Genomic DNA, 22442 nt, shown 5'->3' with positions numbered 1-22442 from the left:
AAATGAGAATAGACACAAACATAGACATCGATAAAGACATAGATATAGGCACAAAGAAAAAGATAAGAGACAAGAGAGATAGAGACAAAGACAAAGATGGTAGAGATAGAGACAAAGACAAAAATACAGAGAGACAAAGACAAAGATGATAGAGACAGACAAAGACAGAGATGATGGAGATAAAGACAAAGACGATAGAGACAAAGACAAGACAGAAAGAGAAACAAAGACAAAGACGACAGAGACAAAGGCAAAGATGATAGAGATAGAGAGAGATGACAGAGATAGAGACAAAGATGATAGAGATAGAGACAAAGACAAAGATGATAGAGACAGAGACAAAGATGACAGAGACAAAGACAAAGATGACAGAGAGAGACAAAGACAAAGATGACAGAGATAGACAAAGATGATGGAGATAGACAAAGACGAGAGATGACAGAGATAGAGACAAAGATGACAGAGATAGACAAAGACTAAGATGATAGAGATAGACAGATGATAGAAATAGAGACAAAGAAGACTGAGAGACAAAGATGATAGAGATAGAGACAAAGAATACAGAAAGAGAGACAAAGATCAAGATGATATAGATAGACAAAGATGGGGATGACAGAAATAGAGACAAAGATGATAGAGATACAGACAAAGACAAAAAAGACAGAGAGAGAGAAAGAGAGAGAGACAAAAAGACAAAAATGATAGAAATAGACAAAGACAGAGATGATAGAGATAGAGACAAATATGATAGTGATAGACAAAGAGAGATGACAGAGAAGGAGATAGACAGAGCTACCTCAGTGATTGGTAATTTGCATGTCTCCAAGGAAGGAACTCAAAAGAATTATGCCATTTTGTGTCTTTTATAAACAAATACATTGAACATGAATCCTTACTTGTATAAATATATTCCATATCCTCTCTTCAGTAAAATGATGCTGTTTCTCTTTCAAAGAACTGAAATGTTCTCCAAGAGGTGCCCCTTCTATGAGTTCCATAACTATGTACAACCTGTCATCTACACACAAGGATGAGAAGGCAACAGCATTCAGCAGAGACAATGATCTACACAGCACCCAGCACCTGGCACGATACTATGACATGCACATAACAGGCACAGTAAATACTCAATGATTGAAATTATGTACTAGAAAACAATGAATATTAATATTATTAATATTAAATAAAAGAATGTAATATTGTGAATTAAAATACTGTATTATTCCTGACTCTCTATTATAAACCAGTACCCCATGATTTTATTGTCTATATGCTATTAACATTTTCATTAATAACAAATACCATGACAATATACTTACTTTCTAGGAAAGTTTTATAGTAGCGTACAACATTGGGGTGATAAAGCTGTAAGAAAAATTAAAAATATGTGAGGTGATGGGTCAAAAAATCATATCTGAAAACATTTCACTGTGGAAAATTTTAGCTAGGTTTCAAACTGGAAAATAAGATAGTTATTTTACAAGTTGTAAAGTATCACTGAAATCATCATAATTCTTTTTATTTATGCCACAGTCAAGAAGATACTATCTCAGTACAATGATCTGCTAAAATATAGCTTTCAAAAGAAGTCTAATTAGCTATGCTATATTGATAATCACTTAATCATAAAGAATTATAGAACATACAATTTAGAGAGAATGTAACCCCCTTACCTTACAGATAAACTGAGATTCATGGAGGTGTTATTTTAAAATTTGAATTTGGAAATTTTTAAATTCCCAAATTGTCTTTCCTCTATTTTATAAGTTTCCCTATCCCTCAAATAAAAGGTAATTACAAAACTAAAATTCTCTGAGATCTCACCCAATTTAAGCTGTAAAAAAAATTAGATTAACTTGGGTTGTTTGGGAAGTTATATGGAAGCTAGGTAATCAATTGGATAACTACACAGGGCAGTGAACAGAGTACCAGGCCTGGAGACAGAAAGACTCATCTTTCTGAGTTCAAATGTGGCCTCAGACACTTTCTAGCCTGTGTGACCCTGGGCAAGCCACTTAACTCTGTTTGCCTCAGTTTCCTCATCGGTAAAATGAGCTGGAGAAGGAAATTGCAAACCACTCCAGTATCTTTGCCAAGAAAACCCCAAATGGGGTCCTAAAGAGTCAAACAGGACTGAAAGGAGTGGACAACAAAAAGGTAATTTGATAACAGTGAACTCTATGGTGATAACAAAGGCCCAACGTCATCACAACTAATCAACCACTTAAGTTTCTCTTGAATATTCCTTCATAAAACAACCTGAGCTTCACATTCAGTGCAGTCCCTCCACCGACCTTCACTCCAATTCCTTACTTCTGCCCTGCTCTAAGGGACTTCCATTTTCAAGCTTCCTTTCTAAATATCTGTACAATTTATCTCTCTTTCCCTCTCTCTCTCTCTCTCTCTCTCTCTCTCTCTCTCTCTCTCTCTCTCTCTCTCTTCTCTGTCTCTCCCTGTCTCTCTCTGTCTCTCTCTCACTCTTTTTCTGTTTCTCTGTGACACACACACACACACACACACACACACACACTCCCTGCTTTCCCCAGATCCTCCATTTCTCTTTCCTTAATGACTTTGTTCTTCACCACCCACTTCCTAGTTATTGAGTTAGCAGATTATGTAATTACAGCCTCATGTGACTCACAAGTCATGGATGCTTCTGATCAGGTCCCCCAAGGGACCTCTTTTTCCCAAGTCTCTGAGAACTAAAAATAGTATGTCTTACCAATTAGCAAGTGGTCAAAAATGTTTAGGCAGCATGGGGCATGACACAGGGGAGCCAGTTCCCAGGATTATATGTGATAATCTTGCACATTCACAAAGAGGCTTCACTCTAACGCTTGGCTGGACCATCATGGGACACAGAGCATCTCTTCTATTAATAAGTCATCCTTGTTTGGTGTCATTACACAAGACTGGTGAGCTAAATATGGCAACTTCAGGTTTATGATCTTGCTAATTGACAAATTTGAAATCCAACTATTTCAATTAATATTTCACAGTCTGTGGGTAATATTTTTGTTTCAATGTACAAAGCTTAACACAATGCCTGGCACAGAGTTTGCTGTTGTACAGTTTTCAGTCCTGTTTGACTCTTCATGATCCCATTTGGGGTTTTTTTGGCAAAGATACTGGAGGGGTTTGCCATTCCCTTCTCTAGCTCATTTTACGAATGAGGAAACTGAGGCAAACAGGGTTAAGCAACTTGCCCAGGGTCACACAGATAGTAAGTGTCTGAAGCCAGACTTGAACTCAGGAAGTCTTCTTGGCTCCAGGCCCAGTGCTCTGTGCACTATGGCGCCACCTAGCTTCCGTGGCGCACAGTAGGCCCTTAATAAATGCCAGCTGATTGACTAGTGCTATGGCACAGCCGATTGTTATGTGCTACGTATATCTGAGTAACAAAGAGTCATGATAATGATAATATCCAAGAGAAACTATCTCAAATCGCAACACTCTCTACAAATACAAAAATCAGGCCGAATGAAAAAGAGCTCTGTGTCCCAGATTACGAAGGGAAATTCCATTTCTCCCACAGCCTGCCTCCATGATGTTGGCCGAATGATGTGAGCTGAACTGAGCGCCAGGACTGCATCCCCATGCACTCGGTCACGTCCTGAACAACCAAGCTTATTATAATTAATAACCTAGATTTATACAACCTCAGTAGCATAAACGTTCATTGATTGGTTCCACCTGAAAAAAGCCAGGAAGTTCTAAGTCATAAACAAAGCCGTCTTTATGCATTTAACCAGATTTAAGAACGTGTGATCACAGTCATCATCATAATTGCCAGAATTTCTTTAGCTTTGTAAAGTTTTCAAGGCACTTTGAGCATGTAACCCATTGGATTAGAATTCAAGAAGTCTTGGGTTCTCATCCAGCCTTGAACACTTAATAGCTGTGATAAAAGTCACTGGACCTCTCTGGAACTCAGTTTCCTCATCTGGAAAACGTGGGCAGTATGAAATGCAGGGCAGCAGTATGGTGCAAGTGAACAGAAGGCCAGTCTTGGAATCAGGAAGACCTAGATTTGGGCCTTGCTTCTGCCACCTGGCAGTGGTGTAACAGAGGACAAGTCACTTACCTCCTCAGGAGCCCAAACAACTCCCTAAGAGGATGAATCACAAATGAGCCATGATCTGCACTGATGAGGGGAGTTTCCAATCCAGAAGTTCCCTACGCTGATGAAATCACTGTCCCAGACTTTATAAACGACCACTAGCACCACCACCTAATACCTACCCCACAGGGTTGTAAGACTCACATGAGATAATGTATGTAAATCACTTTGCAAATGGGAACCAAGTAATTTAGTATTCTACAATGTCGAGGTCCCAGTCCCAGGAGTTTTGGCCATACGTCCTCTCTGACTGCTGCCCACTCCCTGACAGCACTAGAAGAACCTCACCACCATGAGCTTGGGGTAGAGCTCTAAGAGCAGGATGCAGACAACCACGCTCTGGAGACCCATCTGACAACCTGTGAGTGGGCTGGCCAAGCGAGCACATAACTCAGAAAGAGAAACACCATGTGTTCCTGGCTTCATCAGCCTGGGCACCAGAGGGGCTGAGGCTCCTCCCTACTTAACAGATAAAAAAGCTCCCAGAGCACCTGACAATGCTCCGAACCAGGGAGGGAAGCCTCTCCATTAGTCAGCATCCCACATCTCGAGAAGCAAGCTCCCCACTGCCCCGGCAAGACCGGCCTGCTGCGCATGTCACAAGGCCTAGGCCTTCACTGGCCAGTCCTGTGACAAATATAAACAGCAAGACCTAGAACTCAGAACATTCACCTGCTCCTTAATTATTGTTAGCTCCGAGACGATGTTCTTTACACTGCTATCTCGATCTTTCTTGTCCTTTCCAAACGCAGGGTTGTGGAGATTGACTTCTTTCATTGCTAAAAGATTTTGACCACTGCGCTTCCTAACCTGTAAAAAAAATATAAAACCAAGTAAAGGAATGATGATGGATAAAAAAGAGTGAAGAGAGTTCATCAATAAGGCCTTGGGATTAACCAAGCCACCTTGGTCAGTCTCAGAGCATTTAAAATTCCTATTCCAAACCTATCTTCAGTGAAATCAGCTAAAAGTGTCTACAGTGTGTGATGTCCAGCAGCGGCTGACTGAGGAATGACAGGCGGGTGGCCCTGAAATTACAGCCTTGTGGTCATACTTTATTGCAAGAACCACTCTGCCTGCTGTTTGTGAGAATTGATATAAAAAGCAATAAAAACAAAAATAAAGACTGTCATTCTCAAAAGGCTGCTGGCCAGTTTCTAAAACCATCAGCTGAAACACCAGCGTCTGGGCTCGTGATTGGAGGAAAAGGGAGGGGCTGTTTTTTTACCTCCATCCGTACAATCGCTCTATGCCTTTGATGAAGAGACCTCCAGGCCCATGGGGTGCTAGTGTGGAAACTGAGGCCACGCACATCCAACTCACTCCCAAATATCAAAGCTGCTGTGTGATGAAAGGCAAACTCACCTTATAAACACAGCCAAAGGCGCCGCTCCCAAGGTGGTCTAAAATGGCATAGTTGCCTATATATTTCGTAGGCGCTTTATTCTGATTTATGCTTTCAATGTTTTCAGCGATCTGTTTCAAGTCATCCTCCTGATCAGAAAACGAACAGAAAATGAGTGACCACAGCCATTCTCCTCTGGGCTACGTGCCAACTCACCACAACACTGATGAAGCTCTGCACTTACCAACAGTGAATTCAGCTTGGATACCAGCTCTTCGTAAGCACTGATATCACGTACATAATGTCCTATATCAATGAAGATCTCAAACAAGTCAGTGGGGAAAAGTCTATGTGAAAAAAAATACATACATGCTTTATGTAGACCTAATCAATTCAGGGGTATTTTTCCCCCATAGACTGTCTTAGTGTGTGATTTGAGCACATAGCTTAATCCCAGTGTGCTTCATTTGTCTATAAAGTAGGGGTAACAACATTCATTCCCATTTATTTTCCTGGAATGCTATATCATACCAGTTCTGAAAAGGTTGACATCATTTCAAGAGAAAAAAATAAGCAAGTGGGATGACAGCTGATGAGGCATGTTCCATAAGGCAAGTCCCCTAAAAGGGGGCAGGGGAATCTGAGGCCTTCTTGGCGAGAAGTAGAATTGCTTCCGCTTCATTTTCTTCCTTCCTCCTCCCTTGACCTGCCCCCTCAATTCAAGCACATTGTGGAAACAGATTGAATGTAGCTTCTCAAAAGATGCCACCTGGGCTTGAAGTCTTATTCTTAGCTTGCTAACTAATGATGAGAATGTTGATTCTCCCCCAAATCCCTATAATTGATTGGCACCTATGCTGATATGCCTCTATCAAAGGAGGCTAGAGCAAGGAGAACCTTGGTGATCGACTAGCCCAATGTGACATTTTATAAACAAGTTGACTAAGGCCTAGAGGGGAAGCAGCTTAAGCAAGCACACACTCCTAGGAAACGACCGTCAGAAATGGAATTCAGCGTTCAAAGCCCTCTCTGTGACACCACATTTCCTCTCTGGGGAGGTTTTCTCCAAAACAGCCATTCTGAGCAAAGCCCACCAACTCTTATGATCACTCATAACCATCAACCACATTCACGTGGAATGACCTTCTAGAGAACATTGAATCCAAAATATTTATCCCTATTTATTGATTAAGGAAAGTTGACTGGATCAGCTTTGGCATTTTTGAATAAATATAACACGTACAACTCAAGACTATGTTTATAAATGTAATTGTTTTTATATTCAATTTTTTTCATTTAAAATATTATTTTATTTAAAAGATTTAAAATATTAAAAGTTCTTCTAGTCATGGGCAGTTAAGAAAACTTAGAGCCATATGTTGGCTTGTCTCTATGATTTCATAATTGACAGTTATTTATACTTTTCCATAATTAGTTATTTGCAAAAGGTAATTTTCCCAGCAATGTGATGACTTATTTCTATCTTTATGATTCATTTTTCCTCTGGCATGAAAGTAAACATTCTATTTGAAAACAGGCCCCATAAATTAAAATTGAATGCTAACTTTAGCAAAAATAAGTTCATTGGCATTTAAAACTCTATAAACATGTACCTTTTAAAGAGAGGTCTATTCCTTTCCATACTGAAGAGAAACCTCAAGGCTCTAAAAGCATAACACTGTAAAATAAAAAAAAACTTTTAAATACTATCAGGTGATACAGAAAACCTTTCAATCACTGCTGTTAATCCAACAGCCTTTTTTCTGTCTTTTGTCTCTTTTTGTACCCTCAGCACTTAGCCCTTCATGAGAAGGGCCATCTGGGAGACAACCATGCCAAAGAGTAAAATGTCTATGAGAAAACACAATATTTGAGGACGGATGTCATGTTTCTAGATGGCCCCTCAGTATTGATATAGTGAAAAAGGAAACATCAGAAAACATGAAATACAAAAGCAGATGTTGCCATGTTGGCCTCAAGTCCCCAGTCGCCATTGCAAGAAATGACACGCCCCCAAAAAGACACATTTGAGTTCCTTGAGAATCTGACCAATGTGTTGAATTACTCTGTAGACAAGCACATGAATTCTGTTGACGTAAGATCTGCAAAATTAAAGTTGAATAAGCATTTATTAAACTCCTACAGAGGAGCCAGAAAGACAACCCAGGCTCTACTCCAAAAAGCTCCCCAATCAACAGAGGAAGGAAGGACATGTACAAAAAGAGTGTACTACGAAGGACAGTGAGGTGAGGTCCAAGGGAAATCTGTCCATCTGCATCAGTCTCAAAATCACAGAATTTCAGAGGCAGAAGGGATCCTGGTGGCCATGTGGACAGTATCCTTCATTCAACATACCTGACAAATAGTAACCAAGTCTTTGTTTGAAGACCCCCCTGGAGGGAGAACCTACCACTTCCCAAAGCAGCCCCTTCTAATTGTGGATTACCTTTCCTTATCAGGCAATTTGTCCTTTCTCTTTACATCTCCAGTGCCTGTAGGGCACGGTGATCATCATACAACAGACACTTAATTAATGTTGATTGATCAAATGAAATCTGCCTCTCTGCAATTTCCACTCATGGATTTATGTCAGTGTTGAAATGCATGCTGCCTTATCCTAGGAGGATGTCAAAGGAGTTTTTTTTTTCTTTTTCTACAAAGCTACAATCTCATTAATTCTATGCCTTCAGGTTGGGAGTTGGCTGTAGATCCTTCCAACTAGGCAAGTCCATAATGCTTATTCTCTGGTTAACCTGTATATACCATAACACTTGCCTAAGAAAGAATATAGTTTTTCTATGTTTCTTTCCAGTAGCAATGTATGGCTGTGAATTGGACTATAAGGAAAGCTGAGCACCACAGAATCAATGCTTTTGAATCGTGGTGCTAGAGAAGACTTTTGAGAGTCCCTTGGACAGCAAGGGGATCGAATCAGTCAATGCTTAAAGAAATTAATTCAGGCTATTCCCTGGAAGGTCAAATACTGAATCTGAAGCTTAAATACTGTGGCCACATAATAAGAAGATGGAACTCCCTGGAAAAGACCCCAATGTTGGGAAAGTCTGAAGGCAAAAGGAGAAAGAGATGGCAGAGGAAGAGATGGGCCGACAGTGTCATGGGAACAATGAGCATGAGCTGGGACAGACATCGAGAGACAGTGGAGGACAGAAGGGCCTGGTGTGCTGAAGTCCATGATCACAAGGCTTTGGACATAACTGAACAACAAAGAAAATGAACATGCTTAAGACTGACAGCAACAGGCTTGTATATGTTAAGGCGGCCCACATTTCTGCACAAAATCTTTTTTTAAAAAACAATCTCTGGGTTTTCATCTTGGTTCTTCCCCTAGCTGGCTCTCGACTGCTGATGCCCTCCCTCCCAGACTACCCTGTGTTTCATGCTTTGCAGAGATTTGCATTTTATTCTCTTTGTTTTTATTCTGGATATACTTATTGTGAACTTGCTGTCTCCTCCATCAGAATGCAAGGTCTTTGGGAGTAGGGATTATTCCACTTCTTTGTAATTACATACCCAGTACCTAGCACTGTGCCCAGACAACAGCAGGCACTTAATAAATGCGTGCTGATTATCTAATGGATCTTTCTCAGTCTCCTTTGCTGGTTCATCATCCATATTAATACCCCTGACTGTGAGGGCTCCTCAAGGCCCCATCCTTGGCTTCTCCTCTTCTCTCTCTACATTCTCTAGTTAGGTCCTATGGGTATCATTGTCTCTCTGAGGATAACTCCCAGAAGATCTATAAATCCAGTCCAAGTCTCTGCCCTGAGCTCCAGTTCTGCATCATTAATCACCTACTGGACATTTCAAACTCTGCTTCCTATAAATACCCCAAGTTCAACACGACTGAAGTAAATCTCATTCTCCCCAAATCTTTCTTCTTCCAAACTGCCCTGCAAGGCAACACCGTCCTTCTGGTTTCCTCAGTTTTCAAACTCAGCCTCCTCCCTACTCCTCACTCTTCCTCAGCCCACATTCAACCAGCTGCCCAGTTTTGCTCTTTCTCCCTCCACATCTCTCCAGCCTATGCTTTTCCCACTCTCCACAGAGCCGCCATCTTGGTTAAAGCCCTCCTCACCTATCATGTGGGTGACTGCAATAGCCCTAACTGGCCTCCCTGCCCTCACACACCCCCCACCCAGGGGCCAAAGTGACCTTCCCTGAGCACAGGTCTGACCACTTCACGTGTTTCCTCTAGGGAACCCATCTTGGTTCCTCTGTTTGGCTTTTAAAGTCAGCATTGGCAAGCTGGCCCCGACCTATCTTTAGCCTCTCCCCAGACATGGCTCCTCTTCCCACACTCTCAGTTCTACACACCTCGGCCTTCTTGATGTTCCTCTCATACAATACTCAATCTCTCGCCATTGTGCCTTTGCACTGGCCAGTCCCCAGACCTGAAATGTGCCTTCTCCTCCTCCTCACTTCTATCTCATGGACTTCCTAAAGCATAACCAGCTCCAAAAAGCCTTTCCTGATCACCCAACTGTTAGTGCCCTCCCTCCCTAAACTACCCTGTGTATATTCTGCAAGTTTGCTTATTCAGATGCTGCTTTCTCCAAAAGATTCCTTAAGAACAGGGTGTGTTTCATTTTTGTCTCAATCCTGAGCACAGCACCTGGCCCATAGCAGGCACCTAAGTACTTTGCTGGTCAATTCATTCATTCAGTCATTCATTCATTCATTCATTACCTGCAATAAATGAGTTTTTGCTGCATTCTTTTGTTTGCTTGGTAGAATTAACTTTGCTATTATATATACACCATTTTCCTGCAAGAAAAAAGCCAAATAATATTATCAGAAGCTGATATAAGCTGATATCAGAAGTTGAGATAAGAGATAGAAACGTAATCATGTATAGCAGCAACTTAATCAATTAACTTTTTCAATAATCCAAGAACTCATGATTTCTCAGGTGAAGTTATTCCTTTCATCAATGCAGAATTTAATACCTCTGCAAATTGCTAAGTGGTCTTCAAGAGTTTCTACTCTCTGCCGAGAATGTGGTGATTAACTTCTGCTGTACTGGGTGATGGTGGATGGGAGGAAAGAGTGTGATGATAAAAATGTCCTTTAACCTCCTTCCACCCCATCTCTGCATGTTCAATTAATTTAAAAATCAGAAAAACCTAGTAAATCAGCTTTAAGTAAAGATTATGGTAAACTACATAACTGGAAACAAAAGATATAGCACCTTCGCAAAACACAAATCAATAACATCTTTAAAGAATTATAATCAAATAATACTCAAAGAAATATTAATGCAATTCTGTTTACTTCAAAAAATTGTTATGATCATAAATATTTAAAATTTAAAATTTTAATAAATTTCAACAAATTAAATTTTCATTTGTTTAATTAATTTATAATTATAATTTAATAATAATTTTAACTTAATAATAATTAAAATAAATTTTAATTAAAATAAAATATTAAAATATTCAAAAACATTTTTGAATGGATCCCAATATGTATGCAGACTTGAAGGGTGTGGAAGGGGAAGGGTTAATTTTTTAAAGGAAATTTACATGCCTCCAGTGAATGGGATTAAAATTTTTCATACATTTTATAGATAAGTAGATATAATATGCTTATATTATTTATACAATGCATTTTATATACAATATATTACATGTTTTATATATTGCATATTACATATTCATATAATCTATATAAATATAAGCATACTTATATTGTATATTTTCTATATTTTCTGTATGTTTATATATTACATATTAATATATTTTGCATTTATACATCATATAAATTTAAAAGTTTTTATATTAAAATAAATGAATTGAGGCATTTTTAAAAACTGATTTTATTATGAAGAAACTAATTAGTACACGTTTTTAAGACATAGACAACTCATTGCTACCTTTATCCTCAGTCACTTAATGAATCTGAAGGGAGTACAGTAATTTTGGCTGCTCCTTGGAGGACTCTCTCTGTCCAACCTTGCCCTTTTCAGTCTCGCTCCTGAGTTAGTTTGCTGGACAATCAGGGGGCATTAGGAGGGTTAAAAGGAATCCCTTCCCCATAAGACTAAGCAGAACCTTTGCTTGGTGCATCCCAAGGTAATTTGACAGGATTCAGGCTTCTGAACCAAAGGGATGATAGGAGCTAGGGTTAAAGTTAGTAAAGTCGTCCTAAGAAGCCACAGTACAGAAGGATACCAGCAGATGGCAGCAAAGAGCAAGAGTGGAAAGCAGTACAATTCTATCACCAGAAGAAATTAGTTTCCTTGAAACATAAAAGATACGAGCCTGTCCCACCCATTAATGACCCAGGGCCACAGGCTTTCACGACAGAGGGGACTGGACCAGCCTGGGTGCCCTCTTGGTCGGATGATAATCTTGCAAGAGTATATTCCTGTGTCTACGGAAGAAGTCTGTCTTGTCACTCATTTGGCTATCGTTCTCTTATTTCAATCACATCCAACTCTTCATCAACCCATTCGGAGTTTTCTTGACAGAAATACAGGACTGGTTTGCCAGATCCTTCTCCAGCTTATTTTATAGATGAGGAAACTGTGGCAAACAGGGTTAAGTGACTCGCCCAGGGTCACACAGCTAGGAAGCACCTGAGGCCAGATCTGAATTCAAGAAGATGAGTCTTCCTGACTCCAGGCCTAACACTCTATCCACTGAGCCACCTAGCTATCCCTTATTTGGCTACACTACTTGCTCAAGTCTTTTGTTTTTAACTAATGTGTCCTAGGATTTGATCTGTTAAAAAGAAACACATCAGTAGGTGCTCAAGAGCCATGGTTTGGGGTAGAGATTCAGCCATAAATTGTTTTACACCTGGACAGCTTTCCGAGAAATCCACATGGGCGGCAGGGAGCAGGAGGAGAGGGCCTGCAGTGCTCCACATTCAAATATTTGTCATAGTGCAGGACAAGTTTTTCATTGTCGATGAAATGTAAGTTTCTCAGTTACAATTTGGCTTTTCACTTTCTATGGAACCACTGATGATCTGTTTTCTTTACCGAATCATTGCACATTTTGAATTTTCACATACTATATTGATTAAAAATATTCTCTAAACAAATTTCAATCAGTTGATGGTGAACTCCCGCAATGGAATTTTTTTCAATCTAAAAAAGTCAAAGCACAAATTATGGCAGAATTCATTTTTAACAATTGCCACATTAAGTCACAGTAAGGGTCAGTCTACATTGTTTAACACACAATCAAAATATCTTTACCACGACTATTACTGCATTCTGCAAAATAAGGCAGTAATTAACCTTAGAGCCTAAACAACCCTTGCATGTGCATAATTCTAAGTATTTAAAATAACTTGAAAAAATGTATAAGAAAAATGAAATGAGCCATCCTATAATGCTGATTCAAACAGCAGGGAGGTAAGAATGATTCCTCAGATAAAACAGGGCTTGCTTGCTTCTTCCGTGTCTGTCAAGCACGTATTTCTTTTTCTAAATAAAATCCATTGGAAGCCCATGGGTGCTGCTGAATGTGTGGGGTGATGAATATGAAAACTACGGTGTAAAAATCAGCCATGCACCCTCAAAGCTGGGAGACGTGTAAAAATCAGCCTGGAGTCGCCAATGATTCAGAAAAGACCACTTACTTGTACGACTTGGTGAGCATTGGTGTCATTGAGCACCAGTTCCGTCAGGGCAGCACAGCAGGCTGTAAGGAAGAACACCAAAGAGACTGTGAATAAGCAAAGGGGGTGAACAGCCTTGTAACTCCAACAAACACTGCTTAATTTCTGACTTACACAGACAACAGCCAAACAACCCATTTTGTCCCAACCCTAAATTTTAGATTGGAAATTACCCGGCCTTCGAGACATTACTGGAGCGCCACCATTCCTCATCCCCTCCTCTCCCAGCAGCCTTCTTCCCAAACTACCTTATATTTGCATCGCTTTGTATTTATTCTGCACAGCCCTGCGGTCTCCCTTATGAGAGCGCAAACTCCTCGACAGTGGCAGTTGTTTGACTGATGCGCCTGTACCTGATTGGAGAGAGAAGGTATTTTCTTGTATTTCTTGAGGGCTTAAATCTTCTGACAAACGAAGCTGCTGAATTCTCCCGGCTGCGTTTGCACTAGACAGGCTTCCAATGGAAGAACGATCAGAAACTAAGTTTCTGTCTCTGAAAAATATAACGCAAATATGAGGAGATGAGCTGGATGGGAACTACTCACTGTTTACAGAACTATTGGGCCAGACCTGGAAGACTTCCATGAACTGATGCAGAGAGAAGTGAGCAGAACCAGGAGAACCCTGTGCACAGTAACAGCAACATTGTATAATGAACAACTGTGAATGACTTAGCTGTTCTCAGCAATACGATGATCCAAGACAATCCCAAAGGATTCATGATAAAAAAAAAATGCCACCCTCTTCCAGAGGAAGAACTGATGGATTCTGAATACAGCCTGAAGCATGTTATTTTTTCACTGTCTTTTTTTTTTGCTCATGCTTTCTTCCACAAAATGACAAATATGGAAATGTTTTACATCAATCCATATGTATAACCTATATCAGATTGCTTACTGTCTCAGGGACGAGGGAAGCAGGAGAAAAAGGGATAGAATTTGGAACTCAAACCTTAAAAAACAAAAGAATGCTAAAAAATATTTTTACATGTAATTGGGAAAAATAAAATATTTTCTAAAAAAAGAACTGTTCAAATGTTAAAATTGTTTTTACATTTAATTGGGGGGAAATGGAATATCCTTTTTTAAGAGAACTATTTGAATGTTAAAATTGTTTTTACATATAAATGGGAAAAAATAAAATACATTTTTTAAAAGTATGGATTAGGACTGCTATCCACCACATCTTCATCCTGGCTAGCTTCATTCAGTCAGGAAGCCCTTGATGCAGAACCATCCTGAACTGCCACTGCTCTGAGCTGACCTTTGACTTGAAAGGGAAGACTAAAGTCATGTGGTACAACTGTGGCCTCTTTTTATGTCTCCATCCCTTCTCGCTCATCCTGCCCTCTTATCTCAAAGGAAGAAGAGTTACTCTCCTATGGTTCTCTAGGTTATCTAACCCTCCACCCTATGTCCATCCCTTCTGGAAGCATGACTAATTTTATTCTCCCTTATCCCCTTCCTCGATTGTACTTTCAATCTCTCCTATTCCTTCACCACCATTCTTTCAAATAGGAATCGCTCTCTCCCACAGCAAAGGAAAACACCCCTTCGTTTGGCCACTTTACTTCCTACCCTGCTTCTTTCTTCTCACTACCAAACTTCTCAAATAACATACCCTTTCTTCATGTCTTCACCACTCACTTCCTTTTTAATTCTGTTACTTGGTTTCCACCTCCTTCTTCTTTGTTTTGGGGGTTTTTTTGAGGGGGCAAGGCAGGGCAATTGGGGTTAGGTGACTTGCCCAAGGTCACATAGCTAGTAAGTGTGTCAAGTGTCTGAGGCCACATTTGAACTCAGGTCCTCCTGACTCCAGGGCCTACTCACTGCGCCACCTAGCTGCCCCCCCCACCTCCTTCTTCTAGTAGAATTGCACTAGTTAGGCCAGTGACTCCCAAATCGAGAAGGGTCTGTTCTAAGTCCACGTTCTTCTTGACCCCTTTACAATAACATTGCCGGCTCCTCCTCCTCCTTCGCAAAGCTTCTCTTCCCTCGCCTTCTGTTACCTGCATTTTCTCCCACACCTGACTGCTCCTCCTCTCCATCCTACTACTCATCACGTCTCCCGCTGTGTTTCCTGAGCCTCAGCTCTTGGCGCTCTGCTTGGTTTCCTGCACAATCTCTGGCCCCAGTGAAATGATCTTTTTCTGAAGGGATTGCTGATTCCCTTTATGAGGACGAGTCTCTGGACTCAACAACTCACCATTCACCATTTGAGTTAATCTCACATTTCCACCTGTCAAGAGGGCATCTCCGCTTGGATGTTACAATAACAACCCAAACCAAACTTGAAACTACGCTTTACAGTTAATATGAAGTTACCAATATTCTCTTTAATTGCAAAAGCTACTGTTCATTTTGCACTTCTCCTTGTTGAACTTTCTATTACTTTTGAGACTGTTGACCACCTCCTGGAGACTCTCTTCTCTTTGGGTTTTCATGGCACTGCCCACTCCTGGCTCTGCTCCTACCTGTCTGACTGCTTCTTCTCAGACTCCTCGACTGGATTTTCCTCTATGTCATGCCCCCCCAACTGTATTCCCTATATCTCCCTCCTAGGCCCCCTCACTCTTCTCTATCTATGCACTCATCAGCTCCCATGGGGTTATGGTCAGATATAGCTAACCAGCCCCAATGTCTTCCCTGAGTTTTAATCTTACATCACCAATTACCTATTGGACATTTCAAACTGGATGTCCTGGAGACATCTCAAATGCAACAGGTCCATAAAAGAACTCACTATCTTCCCCTTTATTAAATGAATAATTTATAAATTTGGGCTTCAAAGTATCAGATCCCCTATATAAAATACACCTTAAAAACAGAGCAAGTCTTTACTACTAAGACTACATTTAGAAGGAGGGAAGGGACGAAAAGCCCTGTTTTGAATTAAACTCCACACTATATTCAGAAAGAGAATCAAGATGAGTTTTTAAAGCTTTAATTGAACAGGATGTTTATTATTTTATTAACAGAATTTATGTTATTATTTTATTAACAGAATCAGGAGTCCCCAGCAGCTACCCCAGAAGGCAGTCAACATTCAATACAATGAAAAGGAAATTTTAAAAAGGAACATTAAAAAAATCAAGTTGGATATAAGAAAATTCAGAAAAAAAAATGGTGATAAAGAGGCCACGTTATATAAAATTACTGAAAACAGCGAAATTTAAATTGGCACTAGTTAATGTTACAGCACTAGATGAAATCTAGTACAATAATTTAAACAAGCAAGAACCTGGGCAGAGCTGTAAGTTTGCATTCCTTTTTCATGAGATGAGAAACATGATGAGCCAATCGCTATTCGCAGTAGATCTAAATTCTGTCTGTATATTTTAGGATACTCCTTCAGAGAAAAGGAACTATTTTATACCATCTGATTTCTTAATCTAGTCAGGGAGAACAGAGTCTGAAGAGTATTGATTTAACAACATCCAGTCCTCTCAGTATTGATGAATTGCCCAAACTAAATCAGCATGAGTTTTATGGACTATGGATCATAACCAGAAAGGCTTTCAAGAAGAAATACTGTTAGTTAACTATGAATTATTACCCCATAGCCACACAATATGCTTTATAATAATCAAAGTTACCACTACTTTCCTGAAGGTGATGGTGGAAATGTTTTTCTTAAATGCTTGCGGAATTGAATTACTAAATACCCTGCCTGATCTAGCTAATATGCAAATTACAGGGGCCATATTGTACCGCACATCCTGAGAATTTCAATCTATCATAACAAATTGTTCTTTCATGCTGTCAGAGTTTATATGGTCATTCAATTCCCTTCACAGACTTGCAGGCTTAAAATGCCTAATACACATATTAATAATTTTATAAAATAAAAATTAGTATGGGAAAATTATTGAAGATCTTCCATTTGCAGGTAATGTGTCTATGGTCGGTAATGCATCTCAGGGTCTTTGGACTTCACCAATATATGATCAATGAAATGATCTCATGGAGTGAGGTGCATTAGGTAATTAAATATTAACAGTTTATTCAATGTTCATAAATCTATTCTAGAAAAAAAGAGATAAATTTAGATGATTCCACAGATTAAAAAAAAACTTAAGAGATTATAGGAATAGAATTATTTTTAATACAGTCAGATGCCATGAAAATGCTATTCTTCACAGTGGTAGAGTTGGATATCCCATGGATCAAATAACTTTCCCCAGAGCATCAAGACAGCAAGAAGAGCTACATGCTTATGGCCAGTGCCCTCTAAGGAAGTTATTATTTCTTTCTCTTAAAATTGGAATTATAAAGATTTCCCATCTTATTTCTAGTAGAAAACATCAGTTAAGAGATGGCTCTGAAATTCTAAAAATGGGGTCAAAATGACTGCAAGGAAAACCACAGAATCACAGAAGTTGCGAGTTGAGAGGGGCCCCCCCACCACTGCCAGCTAGTCCAAAGCATGCTTGAAAAAAGGCACCTGACCACACCATGCCTGAAGGGCAGTCATCCAACACCTGCACAAAGAACTCCAGTGTGACCAGACCGTTCCACCTGGGGATAGTGCTATTTATTACAAAGCTGTTCTTCCTGATATCGAGCCTTTATTAGACTCTCTCTGACTCTTTGCCAATCATTCAACCTGATTCTGAACTCTGAGGCCCAAATAGTAAGTCTGATCCCTCATGCATAAGACAGCCCTGCCGATACTTGGATAAAGCTATCATGTCCCTCCCTGCCCCCACCCCGAGTCTTCTCATGACTAAACATTCCCATTTCCTTCAACCAACCCTCACATGTAAAGAACTCAAGGTCCTTCACCACCGCAGCTGCTGTCCTCTGAAGACTCTGTAGCTTATCTATGTCCTTCCAAAGATGGGACGCCCAGAACCTATTGCAGTGCTTCAGACGTCGGCTGACCAAGGCCAACTACATGGGGATGATCACCCCTTTGTTATTAGAAGCTCTGCTTCTATTAGCGTAGTCCAAAAGTATATTCATTTCGTTGGTGTTAGGGAGTTGTTCTTCAGTAACATCTGACTCTCTGTGACGTCACTTTGGGTTTTCTTGGCAAAGACACTGCAGTGGTTTGCCATTTCCTTCTACAGCTCATTTTACAGATGAGGAAACTGAGGCAAATAGGGTGAAATGACTTTCCCAGGGTCACGCAACTACTACATATCTGAGGCCAGATATGAACTCAGGAAGATGTCTTTCTGACTTCAGGCCCAGTGCTCCATCCACTTAGCTCTTGGGTTGCCAAATCAAACTCCTGACTTACGCTGACCTGGCAGTGCAGTAAAATCTCCAAGGGTTTTTGGAACATACTGTCTAAGTCTGCCTTTTCTGCCTTCTACCAGGAGAGCTGATTTCTTGAATCCAAATATGCCACTGAACTTCCTACTATTAAATCAGTCAAGTCTTCAAGATTTTTTTTAATCCTGACCACCAACCAGTTTTCTGTCAACCACAGGTCTGATGAGCAGACTTTGAAAGACTTTAGAATTCTAACTGATGCAATGATAAACCTGGAGTCCAGAGGATGGGAGATGAAACACGCCACAGGCCCACTGGAGAAGTGATGAACTTGAAATGCAGAATAAGAAACACATGGTGAAGGTGGGGATTTATTTTGCTGGATCATGTACATTTGTTTTTAGAGGGTTTTAAAAATTATTCAATGGGAGGGTGGGAATAGGAGTGACAATAAGTGCTTACATAAATAAATTCATACCTATATGCATACATACAAACATGTGATAAGCATGCCTTGCATACCTTTACCCAAGTCACTGACAGAATTTGAAGCAGCCCAGGCCAAGCTCACACCCCACTGGATATCTCCTGCCAGCAAGCACTGAACTATCCACAGCTGCTCTTTAAGTCTGGTATTCAGCCATTTCCAAATCCATCTGCTGTCACTATAACCTCACCCACATCTCCATGTTCTCCACAAGGACGGCATAAGAGGCTCTCTCAAGTTTTGCCAAAATCATGGCAAATTATTTTCTGCAATATTCCCTTTATGACCCAGTTTAGTAGACCTATCAAAAGACATGAGGTCTTCGTGCCATAGCCGTTCTCGAAGATACCTTTCTAGCTCTTGGCCATCACAGATTCCTTTTCACCAAGCATCTTTTTAGTAAGCCATCCTTGAATTTTTCCAATCTATTCTTGTAAATCACTGGAAGACTTTTCCTCCATGATGGCAAACCAGAACAAGCCCTGGTCTCTGAAGAAGGCAGCCCAAAGGGCAATGAATAGAAGCATGATCAGCAAAGGAAGTTGTAGCCCATTTCTATATGAAATTACTTTGGCACAAGATGTGGTATAAAGACTCTCATCCAGGAAATAACAAATCAGGAAAGAAGGGGGTGCCGCCCAAGTCCAGAGGGTGGAAGATAATGATAGCCTGAGCACCTCACTGGTAAAGCCAAAGGGACAAGAAAGCTAAAAGAACACATCCTAGTGTTGGATATGGAGGGACAAAGGGGGTGGGGTGGGGGGCACAGAGAAAAGAAACGCTCTGGAGAAGACAGGTTCTAGTGATCACCAATATATGCACAGATGTCTTGGAGCCAACATGCTGACCTGTATTTGACCTCATGAATACTAGTAAAACATATCACACCTTGACACTCCAATGAATCTGTGACTTCATCAGTGTGGGCACTCCCTCCACCTGGGCAGAACTGGTCCGTGCCTTGCTACCCTGGGCAGTTCTCACTTCTGTCCACTCAGACATACTCCACTAAGGTGAGCAAGGCATTCCTCTAGGTCTCTTAATGGTCCATGGAGAGCAGCGGGATGCTTGGGCCGGGCATCCACTACCTCTCCCCTGTCTTCCATGAAGTCTTCTGTGTCCCTTCTTCTAGACAAGCCCCAGCTGGCAACACGCCATATGCTCCACACCCACCATGATCTTTCTACCACCCTCAGAGTGCCTACAATTTTACCTCTTTAGGGATTGTGTCAAAAACACCCACAAGAGGCAAGAGATGAAAGCAGTTCTAAACGATGAGCTAATGAATGAATCCCATGATCAGCAGCCCGGCGGGAGGAGCCTGAACCTACCCTTGTAAAATGTGCAGGAGCTGCTTGATGCCTCCCCATGTGCGGATCTCCACGCTGGTCTCGGGGTCCTCACACACCTGCACCAGAATCCAGACGACGCTCCAGAGCAGCTTCAGGTGGTCAGAATGGAGCAGACTGAGAAGGATGGGGATGCCTTCATACACCTTCACCTGCTCCTTCACTTGGGATTCGGCACAAAGGAGCCGCAGCAACTCAGCAGTCAGCCTGGAAGGGGATACAGCACGGGCGATGAGAACCAAAGCTTTTCAGTTTGTCTTTTAATAATGAGCATCACTCATGAAACTACCATCGGGTTGTGGCCCTGACCCATTGCCACGAAATTATACACTACCTGTGGCATTTCCTACTAGAACGTATCACCAAGAAATTATGTCATCTCAGTGGCAGATTTCTTTATTGGTTTATCCTAAAATTAAAAATACATATATTGGGGCAGCGAGGTAGCACAGCGAGTATAGCACCAGCCCTGGAGTCAGGAGCACCTGAGTTCAAATCCGGCCTCAGACACTTGACCCATTTACTAGCTGTGTGACCTTGGGCAAGTCACTTAACCCCAATTGCCTTTCCTTCTCCCCTCCAAAAAGAAAAAGAAAATATATATATATATATATATATATATATATATATATATATGTGTGTGTGTATAAATGCATACACACACACACACACACACACACACATATAAGCACTTACCTTGTGCTAAGAATTATGTGAAGACATAAAAATGTAAGAGGCGACAGCCTCCCACAAAGAGCTAGAATCGAGATACACACGCACATGGAAGAGCAAACAATTCAAAGCAGTGCAGAATTAAGGGTAAGTGGAATTAAAATGAACTGGATCAGTGTGGACCAGTGACATTAAGATGCTTCCAGAGGGAGCCTTGATTGGAATGACGAGACCAATCCAGAGCTGTAAAGCACATAAAGACTCACCAACGTGGAACCCCTGGCAACTGACACAAGTCCTTCTTCACACCAACTCTGGATCAAAGTCATTCCCATTTCACAGACGAGGAAACTGAGGGGGTCAGAAATTAACTGACTCGCTCGAGGTCACCAAGCCAGTAAACAGCAAAGCCAGAATTCAAACCCAGGTCTTTTAACTAAATGTCTAAGGCTTTTTTCCCTGCATCCCCCTGGGCTTCTGCTTGCCTTATCTCACCAGATCATATTATACGTGATTAGAACCTAGAAGAATATCCAGGATTGGATAGGTGGAGAGGAGCAGAATGGATAGGTGGGTGGATAAAAACATCAAGAACTCACTTAAGGTTAGGCACTATGCTGAGTGCTAGGACTACTGATTCAAGCAAACAAGGAAAGGCCTTCCCTCAAGAAACTCCCATTCCGATAATGGAAGGCAAGAAGAAGAGGAGGATGAAGAAGAAGAGGAGGAGGAGGAGGGGAAAGAGAAAGAAGAGGAAGAGGAGAAGGAGGAGAAATCATCATAGTAGCAACAGTATTTACATAGTGTTCCATTTGATCCCAGACAGGTACAGGCCATTACTATCATATTTTATAGGGGAGTACGGAGGCTGGCTCCCAAGTTTTATCCGCCGCTCCTTCCTGCCAGGCTGTGCTCTGGACTTTCTCCAACAAACACTTTGTAATTGTGTGACCTTGGGAAGGTCACCTAGGCCCTAAAATGGGGATGACAATGGTGTTGATGTGCCTGGATCGTTGTGACGATCAGACGTGATAATATTTGGGTGGTCTGCTAACTTTAAACATTCCTATGAACGCTACTGTTGTTGTCACTGTTTTCGTTACTATTTCTGTAAATCTTCTATTGTCCTCAGGACGTTCTTTGGAAACACTTCCAAGAAAATCGCCTTGAACGTGGCACTAGAAATACACAGAGAGAAGATCGTAGAGGGTTGGGTGGCTCAGGAGAGAACGGCCCCAAACCGCTCGGAAACCAAAAGAGTTTTATCCTTAACACTGAAGACATTCTTCTGAACAAAGGGCAAGGAGACTTTCTCCACGCATGTTTGTATTCCAAAGCAGACGGACCAGGGAGAAGAAAGAAGACCGAAAATCAATAGAAACATCTCGGCTGTTTGGTTGTCAGGAGAACCCAACAATCGCTACCAATGCCTCTTCTACGCAGCACTGTGAGGGAAAGAGGTGGTCCATAGAAATGGATTGTCCAGACTGCTGAACCTCCTTATCCACTAAAACCTCTTAAAAACAAATCTTTAGATGGAATTATTTCTCAAATGCCTTAACCAGCTTCCTGATTTCTTAAACAGAAAGTAAGCTAC

General features: G+C 40.9%; 1 protein-coding gene across 5 annotated transcripts in view; it reads right to left on the bottom strand.

Annotated features, from left to right (window-relative positions):
- Window positions 1-22442, bottom strand: part of NEK10 (NIMA related kinase 10) — a 202775-nt gene that overhangs the window by 141371 nt on the left and 38962 nt on the right. For all 5 annotated transcript variants that reach the window (XM_036760443.1, XM_036760441.1, XM_036760442.1 and 2 more), the window contains exons 11-20: window positions 20156-20380; window positions 13472-13611; window positions 13080-13141; window positions 10176-10253; window positions 7082-7146; window positions 5713-5815; window positions 5489-5617; window positions 4796-4933; window positions 1320-1365; window positions 897-1018 (exon numbers count right to left, since the gene is read on the bottom strand). In XM_036760443.1, coding sequence (XP_036616338.1) covers window positions 897-1018; window positions 1320-1365; window positions 4796-4933; window positions 5489-5617; window positions 5713-5815; window positions 7082-7146; window positions 10176-10253; window positions 13080-13141; window positions 13472-13611; window positions 20156-20380 — 1108 coding nt within the window. The remainder of the gene's footprint in view (window positions 1-896; window positions 1019-1319; window positions 1366-4795; window positions 4934-5488; window positions 5618-5712; window positions 5816-7081; window positions 7147-10175; window positions 10254-13079; window positions 13142-13471; window positions 13612-20155; window positions 20381-22442) is intronic.

Source organism: Trichosurus vulpecula, chromosome 5 (assembly GCF_011100635.1).
Source record: "Trichosurus vulpecula isolate mTriVul1 chromosome 5, mTriVul1.pri, whole genome shotgun sequence".
NCBI classification, from domain to species: Eukaryota; Metazoa; Chordata; class Mammalia; order Diprotodontia; family Phalangeridae; genus Trichosurus; species Trichosurus vulpecula.
This window is presented reverse-complemented; position numbering and strand designations above follow the sequence as displayed.